Here is an 18490-nt window from a genome sequence, read left to right as displayed (position 1 = left end):
GTTGAAATTATTGCCTATTCAAAGCTGTTCATTCCTTCCTCCCTTCCCTTCATCCCCATCCCCTCTCCTCTCCCTTTTGAGCCTCTGTGATTATTTATTTAGTTTAGTAGGCCTGTGGGATAAGCTCCAAAGATAAGCACTTTTACTGGAGATCGATGGGTTTATCCCTCAGCCTCAGCTTTCATTGGACTCCATGAACCACGAGATGGGGGGCTCTAATGGAGACTCGGCAGAGAGGCACTTCACCACATTTCCCAGCCCAATCAGAGTCAAAGAGACACTCAAGGGTTGGACAAAGGCCAGGCAGAGAGGGCATTGAGGGACAGCTAATATAAAAAGGGGGGGAAAGAAAAGAAATTCATCACCAAGTGTAAATGTATTATATATTAGCTACAACCACCATGCCTGTGTGTGTGTGTGTGTGTGTGTGTGTGTGTGTGTGTGTGTGTGTGTGTGTGTGTGTGTGTGTGCTTGCAAGTGTTTGGGTGTGTGTGTGTATGCATGCGGGTGTGTGTGAATGCGTGTGTGTGTGTGTGTGTACATGTGTGCTCTTACACATTTCCAGAATGATTTATTTTATTTTTGCGCCATTCCACTCTGCTTTGCTAGCTCTTGGCTGACTTTGTGATGTGTGATACATAGAGACATCATCCTACCCCATCGAACAGCACAGGTTTCACCTCTGAACTAAATCAATATAGAACGGGCAAAAAAATGAAAGTGAGACTGACTATACAAATCTATGTAGGTGACACAGTCCTGTGCCTCTGTGAACATTACCTGTATTTGATAGGCTTTAGGCTATGGACCCCCATTTGATATGTTTACTTTTCAACTCTGGGACCCTAATCATGTATACACTCTCTGAGTTACAAACAGATCCACTCAATCATTCTTCAATCAATGCATGATTCAACGTGACGTCCCCAGACCTCATGCAGAGAATGAGTAGCCTACTTGCTGTGTTACTGACAATTATGTGATGGTTTTGCGTTGCAGTACTGGAGGGTGTTTACAGATGTGACCGAGGTCTTCATACTGGTTCCAGCACTGCTGGGGCTCAAAGGCAACCTGGAGATGACGCTGGCTTCAAGACTCTCAACAGCGGTAAGCAAAGTGTACTGTGTGTGTGTGTGTGTGTGTGTGTGTGTGTGTGTGTGTGTGTGTGTGTGTGTGTGTGTGTGTGTGTGTGTGTGTGTGTGTGTGTGTGTGTGTGTGTGTGTGTGTGTGTGTGCGCGTGCGAGTGACAACATGCTACAGGCTACATGTCCTGTAATCAGTTCACCTGCAACAAAGGACCTTGTTGGAGATGTTATGGTCTGCAATGTGTCCCCCCCCCCCCCCCCCCAAAAGAAAGTTGCTCAATCTATAGGTATATTTACCCAGCATTCCTCAGGCTGATTTATCAAGCTAGTGGCCTGTTTGAGAGCTCAGGGGTCATAGGCTATTGCTTAATGTGACTGGGGTCACCACCTCTGGTTAGAATATCCTCACCGACCCAAACTGGCCTGCTCCATCTGACTACACCAGGTGGTTTAAAAGCCTTTCCTTTGTTGTTGAAGTAGTATTTACTGACAAATGACCTCTTCGGCATTAAATAATGATAAGTGATTGTTTCTCAGTGGTGTTAATCATCTCACTCTCTCTAATCAGCAACATTGTAACTCCATGTTATCACATTTTCTACACGGTTGCTGTAATGAAAGATTGCTAATTTGCACTGTCAGTATACTATTTTACAACGATATCTGCTTGCTTATTGTCATGCCAGCGCGGATTTATGACCCAACCAATGGCCTTGGGGGTTGTTGAACCTGGCACAAATGTTTCGATTTGATATGGACTAATACTCCACATACTGTAGCTAGCACCATAGCTAATAAAGCAGGCATAGCAAGTTTATCTGTACTGCACACAAAGTGCTTTACATAAGGCGTAAAACAGCATTTAATGGAAAATAAGGAATAGAATTTAATAAAGAGAAATGAATAAGCTTTCTTTGTGAAAAGCACTTTGAGCCTAGACTATTCAAATAAATGAGATTCAACTAACAAAATAGCATATCTTTCTTCTGTTCAGTCAATTATCATCAACGTGTGGCACTGTGACTGGTCATTACTAGTTTGGTTTCTAAAACACTTATGTATGTTCCCAGTGTGTTAAGCTTAACGGCTGAGAAAATCCAAGATTTTAAGTAATTCAAATCTAATAACATTAGGATTTAATATTGGAATCAGTGTTTACACAAATGCCTTTGAGAACCTTAATACGACCAGTCAAATTGCTGTGAAGGGGCTGAAATCCAGATGGCTTCCAGTGTAAAAAGTACATACATAAATAAAATAAAAAACTGTTCAAAAGTGCCACCGCTGTCCGTACAGAAACAGACATACATGGAGACATACATACATAGGGACAGACATAGCTGTCCTTTCGAGTGGTCAGGCAATAGTGCAGAGAAATAGGCACTGCATCATTACAAATAAATACTTTTGTTATTAAGTTTAGAGAAAAAGGTTTGTCTAGATTGCTCCCAAATGTTTTTCCTTGGAACCACTCCTTACTTCTGAGAGAAACTGACTGTGAGAGCACATAAACATACACCCATGATGTTTCTCAGACATGTTTAAATTCAACAACTATACTGCTGGGGGGGCAGCAGCCCGAAATAGAATAGCTAACCCTACAGCTAGTTATGTAGGTGCTAAGAGAATTAGTCTTGTATTGCTCCCACGTTCACCAATCCTTGTATTCTTTCCACTGGCCTGTGTGAAACAACACCATGAAGCTGATTAGCCATAGAGCGTTGCCTACCCAGAATGGAAAGCTGCCCCTGACAGATTCAGGCCCCAGACTCTGTCCCAATTACAAAGATCTGTCAATAGGCATGGTCTTCAACCTGGCATGAAGGGGCTCCCAGTGTGTGTGCTGGCTTTCTGAGACAGTACCTTGGTATGGATCAGCAGGCCAGTCTTGGCAGCGAGCCAGGATTATTTCCATGCTGCTGGTAATTATCAGAAGATTAAGAGTACTGTAAGTTTCCAAATGTGCTTATTAATGAAAGGAAAAAATAAAAACTAATACAGGGCTAAAGGGGTATTCATTTCACTTGCTCATTTATATGTTCTTGTTTGCTTTTTGTTTTGTTTGTCTATTAACATTATAATTATTACCATTATTATCTACATAAATATGTTTAATGAAATGTGACTCTAGACAGTATACGTAATTGAATAATCAAACATTTTGGAGTAATGAAACCTGAGGGTGTCTGCACAGCGGTGTCTAAATTCAGTGTCAAACTAATTAGATTAGATTGCTGTTTATTGATTCCAAAGGGGGGAAATTCAGTTATTTGTATTATGTCCATTGGAAATGTTAACCTGAATCCGCCAGATTGCGGCAGTATTCAGTTCCCTCCTCATACCTGCATCTGGTCTCTCTCAAGCAGAAAAGATGAACCCGAAGCAGAGGGACAAAAATCTGATATCTCCATAATAATTTTGATTTGTAGTCCTGTTAGGTTGTGTTTACATTTGCGCTGTGGCACAGCTTCAATATGTCACCAGACTCACCAGTCTCGCGTTGATCCCGCCTCTAGCGGCCACATACGGCCGCATATCGCTCCGATCAGCATTTGATCGTCATTGCCCGAGAGAGACCAGATGGGAGCAGGAGGAGGAACTCACTACTGCCACCATCTGGCGGAGTCCGGTTATGGAAATGTAGTTTTGATTGAAAAAAAAACAACATTACAGTTAATAAAATGAAGACTTATGACTACATATCCTGGGTCCCATTTTGACAACCTGTTATCATCAGGTCATCAAAACCTTTTTGCACACCTGAATAACATCTTTATGGCCGGTGCATTGTTGAAGTAGAAAATTAAGAACACCTCTGCACTTGACTTGCTCAATTAAGATAGAATTGAATAGGAAACATTTCAGTAATCTTCTATTCCCAAAGAACCCACTTTGAGTATAAATAACTGGAGGAAGTATAGGGAAACAAAACAACTAATTTAAATAAAGAACAAATCAGTGTTAATTAAAACACCCTCCAGTACTGCAATGGAATTAAAACAAAGAACAGTAGACGAGAACAACAATAACTTAGTCACACTGACTGTCAGTCACATCTCTTAGGGAACGTTTAGTTGATAGGGTGTGTGTGTGCGCCGTGCATGCGTGTGTGTGTGTGTGTGTGTGTGTGTGTGTGTGTGGCGTGTGTGTGTGTCGTGTGTGTGTGCGTGCTTTCATTTGTGCGTTTGTGTGCCCTGGTGCTTTACACAGATGTTTGACTTCCTCTTCTCTTATCTGTTTCAGTCAGACAACTCAAGGAGGATGTAATATATATATTTATTGATATAGGATAGTCAATGCAATATATTTATTATGGTTTGGCGATGTATTGGATCTGCTTTTTAGGTACTCAGGTCAAGCGCATCAGTTCCGACCATAGGGACTCTGAATCCCCCGTACCTAAACAGTAGATCCAAAACGACAGGTGGTAGCTGGGGTGGAGGTGGGTGAGCACTTTGTATACAGCAGCGCACAGTATACAAAAAGCAGCAGCAAGCAAGCAAGCAGGAGGATGAATGCAAAACCTTCAGTTAAAGTAGCCGGTATAAGAGATTGGGTGAGCGTGTGATTGGCTGAGTGAATCATGTGGATGAGAGCGCCGGCGCGCTGACTGAGGTTCCCTGACTGAACTTGCTCTGCGCATGTCTACGACAGGCGCAAATGCTCATTTCAGTCAGACAACTCAAGGAGGATGTAATATATATATTTATTGATATAGGATAGTCAATGCAATATATTTATTATGGTTTGGCGATGTATTGGATCTGCTTTTTAGGTACTCAGGTCAAGCGCATCAGTCCCGACCATAGGGACTCTGAATCCCCCAACAGCGCGAAACATCCGAAACCCCCAAAAAGCAGATCATCACCAACCCTAAGCTATACATGTGTACAACAGAGCACCTGTTGTTTCCTGAAACAGGAAGACCATACCGATATCCATTCCACGCAGAGACATGGGTCATAGATCAGGCATAGGTCATGCTAGCATTATGTGATGACTAGTCAATGTGTTCAACAGTACAGCGCCTGTTCAACAGTACAGCGCCTGTTCTAGCATTATGTGATGACTAGGTCGATGTGTTCAACAGTACAGCGCCTGTTGATCCCTGAAATCCAGGAGTCCTAAACGGTGTCCTGGTTCACTGCGCAAATAACCCAACCCGACCAGGATCACCGAAAGGGACATTCTATCGTTATCATTAATATCTGAAATCAGTACCCAGTAGTCTACCACCTGGAGCTGCAAATTTTAGCGTGCAACATGATCGCATGCATGATCATGATGCGGCAACGCTGCAAGTTCTGCCACAGTAATATGCAAAATACAGTTTTAAGAATTAATTGTACTTCTGTAGTAAGTAAGAAAAAATCTGTAGCAAATAACACACTATTCGCGACTAGTTAGTATTTTAGCCTGTAAAATATCTTTCAAGACTAGTCTAACATAGCTTTCGTAAGCAGCAGAGACCACCGGCCTAAGAAACAGAAAGATCATGCAGAAAAACTGTTTTAAGAGTATTAATAAGATCCTGCAGCATAAGGAGCAAAATAATGAATACATGTAGCAGCAGCAACGTAACCAACATAATTCAGAGCTCATTAGTTCTGAGCCTGAAAAAAGCATTCAAGTTTAGCAGAGCATAGCTTTCATCAGCTGCAGAAGACCACCAGCCCAAGCTTGTAGAGTGTAGCATTTGGAACTTTTGGTGCTGCTGTGCCGATCCTAAAGAGTGTGACGTGTAGCGATTAGGAGGCAGCCCACAGCCTTGACGCAGAAGAAGCAGCTTTTGCAGGACCGGCCATGGCTTCCCGGAATCCATCATGAATAGGGGCTCATGACATTGCGGATGGACAGCATGGCAGAAAATGAGGCATGGAAGAGAGAGGATAAGACTAGTGTTAGTTGCTGTCACAAATGAAATGAGTTGTTTGAGTGATTTTATGGTGGGCATCCAAGCAAAGTCAGAAGTGGAAATATCATGCATAGGATTCACCACATAGAAGGTATTAAACAAATAATCACTGAAAATCTGGAGTAAAGCTGAACGCCAGTTATAATGCCTTTGAGATTTAAAACAATTAACTAAAAGCACTACTAGATAGGATACACAGAAAGCAACTTGGAAAGATGAATAGGACCCTGCAACATACTGTAACCTCATGAGCTTGCAGCTGCAATTAAGAGAAGGCAGGAATAATTTACCATGGTTTGATTTAAGGTTACCAGGCAGCTTCGAAACCATCAGCATGGCCTCTGAGCTAGAACATGAAATTAAACAGGACAAGCATCTCTACGTTGACGAACCTGGAATTAGACAGCTCTTAGAATGAAATAATCCATAACACAGATCCAAGTTATACCACTGAGTAACGTGTCGATAGATGGAACAGAGGAGCGTCCTTATTGATGGGTGATGCAGATCCCTTCATTATGACTGATCCGTTTCCCATCCCAGGTTTTTATCCGACCAAAGCATGCTACCGCTGCTTATAAGGTAGCTCAAATAACACGGAAGACTTGCATCTGCCGGCAAGTATTAAATTCAGCCATTTATCTGCAACCCATCTCCCTTCATACTCTTCCCCCAAGACCGTAGAAGGAGCTGCGTCCATGTCAACATATCAAGGATACAGATGTTTCAACCGAAACACTACTTAGGTGGCTGAGCGACTGCATGTGAATATAGAATTAATAGAACAAAAGCAGCCTAGGTGAAGATGCGGATTGATTAACTGATGACCTGCCTCATGGTTTCAGTAGCAGCAGATCCACGTATACCACCAATGTGAGCCTATCCGATAATGGCTGCAGCTGCGATGAAGACTGTATGCGGCAACCCACAGGGAGGACCTTCCCAGCATCCAAGGTTCATCTCATCAGTATAAAGGCTGTCGCTCAGGAAATGGAGACAGAAGCAGCATGAGAACAGCTATGAATCGCTTTAAAAAGACATGGATATAGCTAAAGTTGACGTTAAGGCAAATTAGCTTCAGTCACAGTGTAGTATCATCTAAGCCGTAACACTGATAGAATTCAAATCAATCATTTAGCAGCAGTGTTAGCAGCGTGGTAACGCCATACCTCTTTTCCTGGCTGAGCATAGGAAACACGACGCCTCTGTTCCTGGGCTAAGCATAGCAGAAATGTTAGCAATGAGCCAATTCCTGTCTTTAAAGACAGACTGTGCGTTTAATTTAATGTTAAACACTTCCCTGGAGCACCATAAGTACTTACCTGTAAAACAGACCCATAGAGTAAGACGGAGTTACGAAACTCAGTTCACTTCATGGGGCCAGTTCAATGGCGCGGCTCTTCTTCTACAAATGGGTAGAAGGACAGAAGTAGGCAGAAATGCCTGACCCAGGCAACAGCCCAGCTTTAGTATTCTTAAATCCATTATTTTAGATTGTTTGTAGTAATCGTATGACAAACACATTACAGAGACTTTAGTCGTCCTGAATAATACTTTTAAAACATGTCATGTTGCACACATGCCTAAATAGCTTCTTATTTGCACTGCCGTCGTTGAAAACAATGTATTTGAAACTCCACTTGTCCGCCTTTCAGGCTGCATGAACAGTGCTCGGTTTCTGCCCGCTCATCGTAACTCTTCTATTAGATGGCTCTGCTGTAACCCTTGCCGCCTATTTCTCCAAGAGTAGGCATAGGCATCGAGTCGGGGTGCTTGAGGCCTGAAGCACCCACTGACACAATGGGCGCGTTCGGAAATAGCGCACTGTGCAATGCAAACAAATGGACGAGTGCGCTCCCGCACTGGGGCCAGTGGGGCGGGGGGGCACCCACTATCACTATCAATTCGCATCCTAAATACCTCATAATAGGCCTACTAAAAAAAATTGAGATTCCTGAATGTGCAAGCATCCACCTTATAGCCAGGTAAATCATTTATTTGAACAGCAGGATCAATTAGTTTATAGGTAGTTAGCATGAATCAATGGCATGATATTGATTCCTCCAGCCAAAATATAAAAATAATAATATCCAGCATGGCTCTGCCCAACACTAGGTGCATGATACGGTACAATTCACACTGAAATATTCCTTGGGACCCAAGTGCCATGTGGGCCTATGCAACCAAGAGCAACCTCAATGCTCTCTCAGTTGCTCTGGTCAACTCCATTTACTTCTAACTGATGCTGCATTGGACGTTTCATTCTGATCAGAGAACTTGTGTTGCCATATTGGAAGAGACAAGCAGCTGGGTCAACGAAAACAAGCCACAAAACTATCTTGAATCATTATGAAAACAATCCAACGACGTCAAATAAGTTTATCATCATATAAAATTGAGGGTGCCTTGAATGAACCGCGGGTTTAAACAACAACAGACCCGGCAAGTGACTTAAATAAAACAAGCCCAAGACGCTTTTAATGTGCAGACGTGGCAACATACCTGACAGACGCGATGCGGACATACTCCGAGTAAACTAGTAATAGTGGCGATATTAGTGTTGACTCACTTGGCAACAATGGAATGCGGAAGTGCTCGTTCTATCTCAAGGGATAGTTCCAGCCAAGGAACAATGTTGGAACTATACAAAGCGTGTTGCCACTCTCCTACTCTACACTGTGGACAAATGCATGCTTTTAATCCCGTTGCCTTGAATCTATATTACGTCCACATATTGACTAGTAGCAGCCAAGACAAGAATGCGCACCAAGCGTGACCAGTCATAAAACGGATTATAAACTTTGGCCTGGATTTACATGTGAAGAACGGCGGAAAGCAGAGCAGACGGCAAGTAAGCTGCTTCCTTGACTAGTGCTGTGAGCAGGACAGGACCCGACGTGAAATTCATTGGCTAACAAAAAAAAAGCGATCTCGGTGTGATCGAGGCACAACGATACAAATGGCAACAGAGGAGGACATTTAAGCAGCAGCTTCAACTTAATCTAGGTTATTTCCGTCGGTGAACAAAAGCAGTGCACGTTCTTCCAACCAATTAAACTCACTGACTTACCAGAATTGTATGAAAGCAACGTTTAGTGCATAGCCTAATCGCCCAGACGCCACAGCAATGGCGAGACTGGTGACATTAGCAGCAGTCGTAGAATTGAGCACTTTGTATACAGCAGCGCACAGTATACAAAAAGCAGCAGCAAGCAAGCAAGCAGGAGGATGAATGCAAAACCTTCAGTTAAAGTAGCCGGTATAAGAGATTGGGTGAGCGTGTGATTGGCTGAGTGAATCATGTGGATGAGAGCGCCGGCGCGCTGACTGAGGTTCCCTGACTGAACTTGCTCTGCGCATGTCTACGACAGGCGCAAATGCTCATTTGTCCAAAACTACCTTATCACTGTTGTGTGGTTGTAGTCTTTCCTTCACTGGCATCTGTCTATTAATTAATGGGATACTCTGAAACGCTGCCTAAGACAATGAGAGTCTGAACCAATGGGAGCCAATTGCGTAGTAGCGACCTAGTCATGATTGGCTGCCTGTATTAGCCAGCGCGGAGCATCTGACAAGTCAGCGGCTAATGTTATGAGCTAACTGGACAGAGAAAACGAAAAAACAGTGATCGAATCAACAACAGAACATCAGAAATGAACGAAAACCACGGCCATGATGTTGTGACAGAGAAATATACGTTAAAAAAGGGTGGACAGATGAACAACGGACAGCACTTGTTTATCATCCTATCCTTGTTCATATTATAACGCCATTTAGGTTGACATCATGCTATAACTTCATGTTGTGATAACAATATAGCAGCAGCAGCCTACTACAGGTATACCAGTAGTTCCCAAAGTGGGGTCCTTGAGGGAGTTCCAGGGGGTCCCCAGCTAAATGATAGTTTGGAACCAAAATGGACCCAAATGGACCCTTTGGGTCTGTAGCTCTGATAGTGTACAAATGGAACGATATAAAAGCAGCTCGTAATAATATGACTATGTCATCATTTCTTGTTTCTTTTTGTTGTTGTCATAAATAAATGCTATTGAACACCCTTTACGTCTGTGTGTTGGTTAAAAAATATATTGAACCAATGGAAAGTATTAAAAAGTGCTTCAGCACTAACTCAATTATTGTGATACACCAGATGTTGTAAATTAGGGGTTCAATCCCAAAGTGCTGAACCCCATTGATTTAGGGCTTATTTTGCCACACTCTGCTGATGAAAAGTAATAGCCTGGAGACTTGTTTCTATGTAAGAAATACTTTACATTCTGTATGTTCAACATGCTGTACCTTACACCTAGGTTAAGGTACAGCACTCCGAAGAATATGTGGAAGTGAAATTACTTTTGCCTCGTTGTTTAGTGGCTTACAAAACCTTACAAAGTATAGAGCCTGGGAAACCCCAGTAGCAAAAACTATATATTTGCGAAGACGGAAATGACGACACGATGACAACTTCCTTTCCACTGCTTTCAGGGGGTGTACAGATTTCTATTGCGGCTTGAGAGACAGATCTATGACATCTATGAAGTATGAATGAACCTCTAATCTAAGGTTCCAGCCTTTACGCTGCAGAGCCACAGCGTAAAGGCATCTTCTCCTTTCCAAATTGTACTTGTCAGACCGTTGGTCCCAGCTGGTTTCTTTCTAGCTCTGTGACTCCACTCACAGAAATAGTGTGTGAGTCTGCCTCTGTTTGCATCCTCTTAGTTAGTATCATAGCGGTGGATACACAGTGGCCCACTGTAGGCACTTGATGCTTCAGACCATCGGTTTGTGTGTGTGTGTGTGTGTGTGTGTGTGTGTGTGTGTGTGTGTGTGTGTGTGTGTGTGTGTGTGTGTGTGTGTGTGTGTGTGTGTGTGTGTGTGTGTGTGTGTGTGTGTGTGTGTGTGTGTGTGTGCGTGTGTGTGTGTCTGCCAAAGAGTGATGAGATAAGTGGAGTCGGCCGCAGGGTAAGGGGTGGAGGCGTTACAGAGATCAGAACATCTTTGTCTACAGAACTGTCACCTCTTTGTTCTGACAGAACTAAGAGGCAACAGCACGCACAGATGCTCTCACACACACACACACACACACGCACGCGCACACACACACAGACACACACTAACACACACACTAACACAGCACACCCAAAGACAAAAATAAACACACCCTCTCATATCACAAAGCCAACCTCTCACACATTACAGATACAAATGACAATCAAATGTGTTAACCTTGTGATGCTGGAATAACAATGTGTACTGTGTCCGTCTCACCGCCAGGCTAACATTGGCCAGATGGACACAGCCGAGGACATGTGGAATATGATCATGGGCAACTTGGCCCTCATCCAGGTAAATTGAACACCATATTAATCTCATGAAGCCTAGTGCCTCTATTCTGGGGAGAACATTTGGTGAGAATAGCAGATCTATACGAGCTCTGTGAACTTGGTCAAGGGCATGACCGGCTACTTTCAGTGAAGAGATTTGGTGTAGGCTCTATAAAGTATAGAGCCTGCGAAACCCCAGTCAACTAAGCATACAAGGTTTAAGTTGTTGATGTCTGACAACATACTGATCACTATTAAATATTATTGTCAGAGGCGGTGCTGTGAGGAAACAATTAATTGAAGTGCTCCATAACGTAGTGCAACCTCATCCGTTTTTAAGGGTGGATTATGCATGAATCAATGGTTAGACAGAAGTATTTTCCAGTTATAATGCCTCACTTCATTGCAGTTTGTCTACCCAACTGTTACTGTTTGTCCTTATAGGTCCAGGCCACTGTGGTGGGTTTCCTAGCCTCCTTAGCTGCAGTTACGTTTGGCTGGATTCCAGACGGTCACTTCAGGCTGGGTCACGCCGTGCTGCTGTGTGCATCCAGTGTGGCCACTGCGTTCATAGCCTCTCTGGCGCTAGGTAAGAGACCTCTGCTTAGAATACCGTTCTGTATTTAAGTCTGACGTCATTTTGTAGTCCTACGTTACGTCCGGGTCCAAGTGGCACCAGCTCCCGTCCGCATCTCATTGTAAATAGAATATCTAAACGTGTGCATCTTTTCACAAGGACGTTATTTTTCAGAAAGGAAGCCATTGAGGGTTAAAATGAGTCTTAACAGTTCTACTGCAAATCACGCTTTACCCGCATTTTAATCAAATATTCTACGCTGCCGAGATTGTTTTATTACCTTTAGAGCATACGCTGAAGTATTTGGGCTTTTGATGAAAAAAGGTTTGTCCGTTTGTTATGAATACGCTGAAGTATTTGGGCTTTTGATGAAAAAAGGTTCGTCCGTTTGTTATGAATGATCGCACCACAAGACCCTCCTCCATGAGGCGTTGTACCCCGTTCATTTGCATTGGCCTCAATTTCCCAGAAGCCCTAGCAGCCGACAGCATGTGTTGATTTCCGGTTTCGTCATCATAACATGAAGGTCTCGTCTCCAGCTCCGCGGCAAAGACGGAGTTTCTTTTTAATTATTAAAATACGGCGAATTAAACACATAAAACAAAAGGTGGGAATGTCGTATTACGCACAGAGGAACCCTGGATTAAACAATTAGCGGCCGTCAAACTGTTAATGCTTCCAACTCGAGTAGAATTATTAATGTTCTGTACAAGTGTCCATGACAAAGAACATATATGATGTGGAGACAATAAAGACTATTATTATCATTATTATTGAAGGTGCAGGTCCATTTGCTCAGAACAATATTTTGGGGGTAAATTTTGAATGTGTGCAGGGTTGAGTATGTTGAATCTAGTTTGCATTAATGAGGATTTAGTTGACACAATGAAATAAAATGGCGATAGTATTCAGTGTGGGGCAGACGGCCTGTCACAGCCAGATTTGTGAGACCAGTAGCTTTGTTGTTGCAAGGAAAGCGGTAAAATTAGACTTTCGTCGTTGTTTTCGTCTCAGATTTAGTCCGATGGAGGGACACAGTATAACTCTAATGGGACACAAAAGCGGGACCCGGAAGTATCTCTGGAGGGGCCACTCACATCACGGCTAAAATACTGAATGGAGACTGTACTGTACCAATATAATTGGTTTGTTTGAAGCTATAAGGTCACGCCTTTATGATTCCAGGGCTGATCATGATTGGTGTGATCATTGCATCCAGGAAGGTGGGGATCAACCCTGATAACGTGGCCACGCCCATCGCTGCTAGCCTGGGTGACCTCATCACCTTGTCTTTGCTGGCGGGCATCTCAACTGGACTGTTTAAGGAGTTAGGTAAGGTAATGTGTGCGGACCATAGACTGTAAAAAATATGGACAAAGCGTTCTCCGGGTCTAACATGAACGTAAAATGAAGCCTGTCAGTCCTTGTATTGTAAGTCGCCATCTTTCTAGATCCGTTTTAGCCCAGCTGGCCATTGGCTGGCCCAGACAACGAGGCGGGACTTCCCCCCTTCTTCTCCGTTGGTTTTTATTTTGACTCGAGTGGGAGGGGAATCCCGATCATAGACTGTAACGGTAGCCACGCCCCTCAGAACATGCGCGACTTTATGGTCATTTCTTTTAATAAATGGGACCATAATTTTCCAAAAAGAATATTATGACATTAGAAATGAGACTTTAAACTAGTGACTGGAAGTATTCATGACCATGTTTATTAAGGTAATACAGTCTAGGTGAAGTTGGGCCCAAATACATGGACTTCTATGGGGCTATGGGTTTTTCTGGGTCCAATGACAGCGCCACAACAGGCCATTATATGAACTTTCAGGAAATCCCGATTTCCTCAGTGGCTTCACAAAATATCTGTCTGACTGCCCCCCTGGTGCGGACACACGCACGCATGCATGAAATATATGCTCATATTTACACTAAACTCTAACACTAATCCATCATTTATTTCTGTCAGATGAATTTATTTGTTGGTACATGTGTACAAACATGTGTTTGGAAACATGTCATAAGGTATTATGCTGACCTGGTTTATACTTTATACTCGCTACTAGTGGTAGCGAATGCCAAACATCAACATATCGGTATGCACAGTAGATTCCACCATTGCATGCTTGGACAGTGCAGGCGGAATTCTGCTGTACACACCTGACAATGTATGAAATGCAAATAAAATATATAATTCAGTATACACATAGACCTGAAATCAGTAGGCTAAGAGTAACATGGTATGTGGGAGTTCACCGTGCCACTGACACTGAATTGAACTCTGAATTATTGTTTATGTTGCAGAGAGTGACATTTGTTGGACTTTATATAATATATATTGTTTGATGCTTGATTCAAGTTGATTGATAATTGGTTGACTCCATTGTAGGGAGCAACTACCAGCTTTGGGGTGTGGGGCACATGCCAACAGTGTGAGGGTTTGTTAAGAGTATTTATCATTGTGTATATTATGTACTTGTAGATAATGGGTTGAATATTTTGTAACACTTTAAATGTGTACGTGAAATGTGATGTCTCTGGACATTGAGAAGTAACTGGGGTAATTGTGGAATCAATTTAGTGTTGGTATGGTCCGTTGGAGGGGCTTAGCCTATATAAGTAGGGAGACTTCCCACTGCCAGGCAGTCAAAGCAGGATGCTATGACAGCATACTTTTCAGTGTTGGGAGTATGCACGCATTAACTTCTAGTTTGCCCAGTCCAGCCTTGAAAAGTAGTTCGACACCCATGGGATGGATGGATAGACAGACAGACAGACAAAGAACCAGTTACTGAAATGGTTCTTCGCCTCAACTCTTCAATTATGAATATGAATTCCTGTTATTCATTCATACATTTAACTTTGGTACACAGTGTTTTCTGCACGTTCCCTTGTTCTGTCAGGATCAGGTGTTAGGACCAAGGTGCAGGAACTCAGTCAAAACAGACACAGGAGACAATAATGATTACTTAAAACTTTTTGTTTGTTTTCGCTGAAACCCTCCCAAATTGTATCCACCCTGGGTGGTTAGGGAGAGAAAGTGAGAAACCCCACAGCGATGTGTGCTGTTTTTAGCCGGGCGATCCTCACCACAGCCAGGTTTGCTGGGCTGTCCACTGTCCCATAGTTACGTTTCCATACCACAGATACAGAGGTGGGGAAGGCAGCCAGATAGCCAGCCAGACACACACACAGACATTATGCATACTACTTTACTCACACATGCCAAAAAAGCGAACATTGTGTAGACTAAAGGCAATCACATAAACTCTCTGATCCAGTCTGGTGTGTGTATGGAGCCTGCACAGTTTTATAATTGGCTATACGTGAATTGTTTTTGAATACTATGTGCTGGGTTTGTGGAATAATTATGTGATGTAGTCAATTCAGTCGTAATGTCGCCTCCTCCTGGAGACATTGAAGTAGAACTTCTCCTCTCGGTTCAGTTTAGTCTACAATGCATCACTGTACAGTACTGTACTGTACAGTGTACACTGAACAGCCGCGATACAGGGTGTCAGGTTGGCAACACTGTCATCAATCACCTGATGAATGAAGATTTGTCATCCTACTGTATGCCCATATAGTGCTGACCTTCAGCATCTGAGGGCCTGCGCTCAATATGGCTCAGACTGTGACATTATTTATAATGCAAAGAGGAGTAACATCATGATTATAAGAACCAAGGAAGACAGTAAACTGTCATTTCCAGTCTATTTTCTGTCTAGATAGAACAAAAAAAACATTACATTGCAAAGAGACACAGGCCAGGTTAGATCGTAGGCAACATATCCCCCTGTTCTCTCATGGCATCACAATGTGCATAACACTTTCCTACTACGTCTGTTGGAACGATGCAAGTTGGAAATGCATTCCCCAGCCAGTTATTATGTGAGCCATATGGAGTTCTTTGTCAGGCATGACCAAATATGGAGTCTATGCAGATGTCAGAACAATCATCGTGATTTCCATATATGGAGGCCGGCTCCATATATGGAGATATAGGGGTGATCAGGTCCAGAGATCGAGCAGAGGCTTTTGTGCTGTACGTGCATGAGACGTGGTGCATATATATTAGGATAATACGATCCCAACTTGTGTCTTATGGTTTTCCTTGCTAGAACACAACGACTACGCCAACCCGTTGGTGTGTGCCGTGTTCGTGGCACTGTGTCCCGTGTGGGTGTTGATCGCCCGGAAGATACCTTCTACCAGAGAGGTGTTGTACTCAGGCTGGGAGCCTGTCATCATCGCTATGGCCATCAGCAGGTAACACACACACGCACACACACACACACACACACACACACACACACACACACACACACACACACACATAGAGTACACACAGAGTACACACAGAGTACACATTCTCACACAAACTCAGACTGAGAGACAGATGTACACAAAAAACACATAGGCCTACACTTTGACACATACAATCATCAATGTGCACACACACACACACACACACACATGTGTGTGCACACACGCACTAACACACACACACACACACACACACACACACACACACACAGTCAGACAGTCAGGCCCTGCCTGTATCCGTATGCATACTCAGTGTTGAGTATGCAGTATTCCTATTCGCACCTGTTCCTCAGTATTGGCGGTCTCATCCTAGACAAGACCGTTTAACTCACACCTTCCTGTTCGCACCTGTTCCTCAGTATTGGTGGTCTCATCCTAGACAAGACCGTTTAACTCACACCTTCCTATTCGCACCTGTTCCTCAGTATTGGCGGTCTCATCCTAGACAAGACCGTTTAACTCACACCTTCCTATTCGCACCTGTTCCTCAGTATTGGCGGTCTCATCCTAGACAAGACCGTTTAACTCACACCTTCCTATTCGCACCTGTTCCTCAGTATTGGCGGTCTCATCCTAGACAAGACCGTTTAACTCACACCTTCCTATTCGCACCTGTTCCTCAGTATTGGCGGTCTCATCCTAGACAAGACCGTTTAACTCACACCTTCCTGTTCGCACCTGTTCCTCAGTATTGGCGGTCTCATCCTAGACAAGACCGTTTAACTCACACCTTCCTATTCGCACCTGTTCCTCAGTATTGGCGGTCTCATCCTAGACAAGACCGTTTCCGATCCAAACTTCGCTGGCATGGCTGTCTTCACTCCGGTCATAAACGGTGAGCTGCCACCAAAAGAAGACACTCCCTCATGCCTATCTGTTTGTCTTCTTTCCTCATCTCTTCATGAATTGTTACAGCAACATGTTTCTTATAATGTTTGTAATTATGTGTGTTTCACGCGCACTGCGTGTGCGTGTGTGTGTGTGTGTGTGTGTGTGTGTGTGTGTGTGTACCAGGGGTGGGAGGAAACCTTGTTGCCGTTCAAGCCAGTAGAATCTCCACCTATCTCCACATGAACGGCGTTCCCATGGGGGAGCCCAGCACCAATGGGCGGAAATGCCCCACACCCTGCACCACCTTCTTTAGTTCCAGTAAGTTGTTGACCGTGGAATAATACCGCCATCGTTTAATCGCATGATGTTACTCCCTGATTAAGTTGTCATGGTGGTTCGAGTGATTGATTGAACATTTTGTTTGTAGAATGGGTACAGTTGTAGAATTGGGTAACGCAATTCTATGCAAAAGACGAAATAAATCATCATATACACAGTTAGAGAAATGTACAGTATAGAAGAATGGGGGCGACGAACTTTTTTACAGGGGCCATGTTTGTTAATAGAATGGAAACACCATTGAAAAACTATGATCCAAATTTGGCCTAGACTTGGGCATTACTGCAGTAAGCCTCAGCTGCCCTCATGCCTTCGTACAGTTGAATTGGTTGCATGTATTTGTTTGAAAAAGTAAATCCCTCACTAACAACCCCCCCTCCTTCTCTATCAGCGTTGAACTCTCGTTCGGCCCGTGTGCTATTTCTCCTTGTTGCCCCGGGACACCTGGTCTTCCTCTACACCATCCACTCCCTGAGAGGAGGTAACACCAGCCTGACGTCAGTCTTCATCGTCATCTACATGACTGCTGCACTTCTGCAGGTATAAACACAACAATGTATTTATGTCCACACACAGGGAAAGCATACAGGGACACAAATATTTTAGGTGCAGTAAAGGTTACGTTGACAAACTCATGGATATGTCCTCATGATACATCACACGTCACTCAGCTGGCTCCGCCATATTTGGCAGCAGGGCCGGCACAATACTATGCCTCGTCTTTGGGCATTCAAAGTTGTGGAAACCCTCCGTCAACCAGTCCGTGGGTATGTCCTAGGCTGGAGCATCAGCGGAAACAAAGTTCTTAGTTCTTGCACTGCTGCTTGGTGTTAAAGCGCTCTCTGTAGTTGTTCTCATGTGCCTGGAAGTCCACCCATTGCTATTCTGACAGTTGGCGGACATACAGTCCCATTCTGTTGGTCTGTTCCAGGCTGACTTCTATAGGTACCTTTCAAAACCTTTCAGGCGAAAGGTACCTCTGGAAGCCACACCTATGATGGGTGGGGTTTAGCCTTAAGGGGTGTGTTTTTTTCACCCACTGTGTAATACAATAAATGGACAGTAGGACAGAGGCCAGAGCCACTGAAAGGCTGTTG

At 43.6% G+C, this 18490-nt stretch overlaps 1 protein-coding gene across 1 annotated transcript in view; it reads left to right on the top strand.

Moving 5' to 3' along the window:
• Positions 1 to 18490, top strand: part of slc41a1 (solute carrier family 41 member 1) — a 31388-nt gene that overhangs the window by 7827 nt on the left and 5071 nt on the right. The window contains 8 exon segments of the mRNA XM_083771838.1: positions 1000 to 1107; positions 11275 to 11346; positions 11769 to 11913; positions 13087 to 13233; positions 16019 to 16166; positions 16979 to 17058; positions 17238 to 17372; positions 17785 to 17933. Of these exon segments, the coding sequence (XP_083627964.1) occupies positions 1000 to 1107; positions 11275 to 11346; positions 11769 to 11913; positions 13087 to 13233; positions 16019 to 16166; positions 16979 to 17058; positions 17238 to 17372; positions 17785 to 17933 (984 nt within the window).

The sequence above is a fragment of the Protomyctophum parallelum genome (assembly GCF_964188405.1).
Source record: "Protomyctophum parallelum genome assembly, chromosome: 8".
In the NCBI taxonomy this organism is placed as follows: Eukaryota; Metazoa; Chordata; class Actinopteri; order Myctophiformes; family Myctophidae; genus Protomyctophum; species Protomyctophum parallelum.
This window is presented reverse-complemented; position numbering and strand designations above follow the sequence as displayed.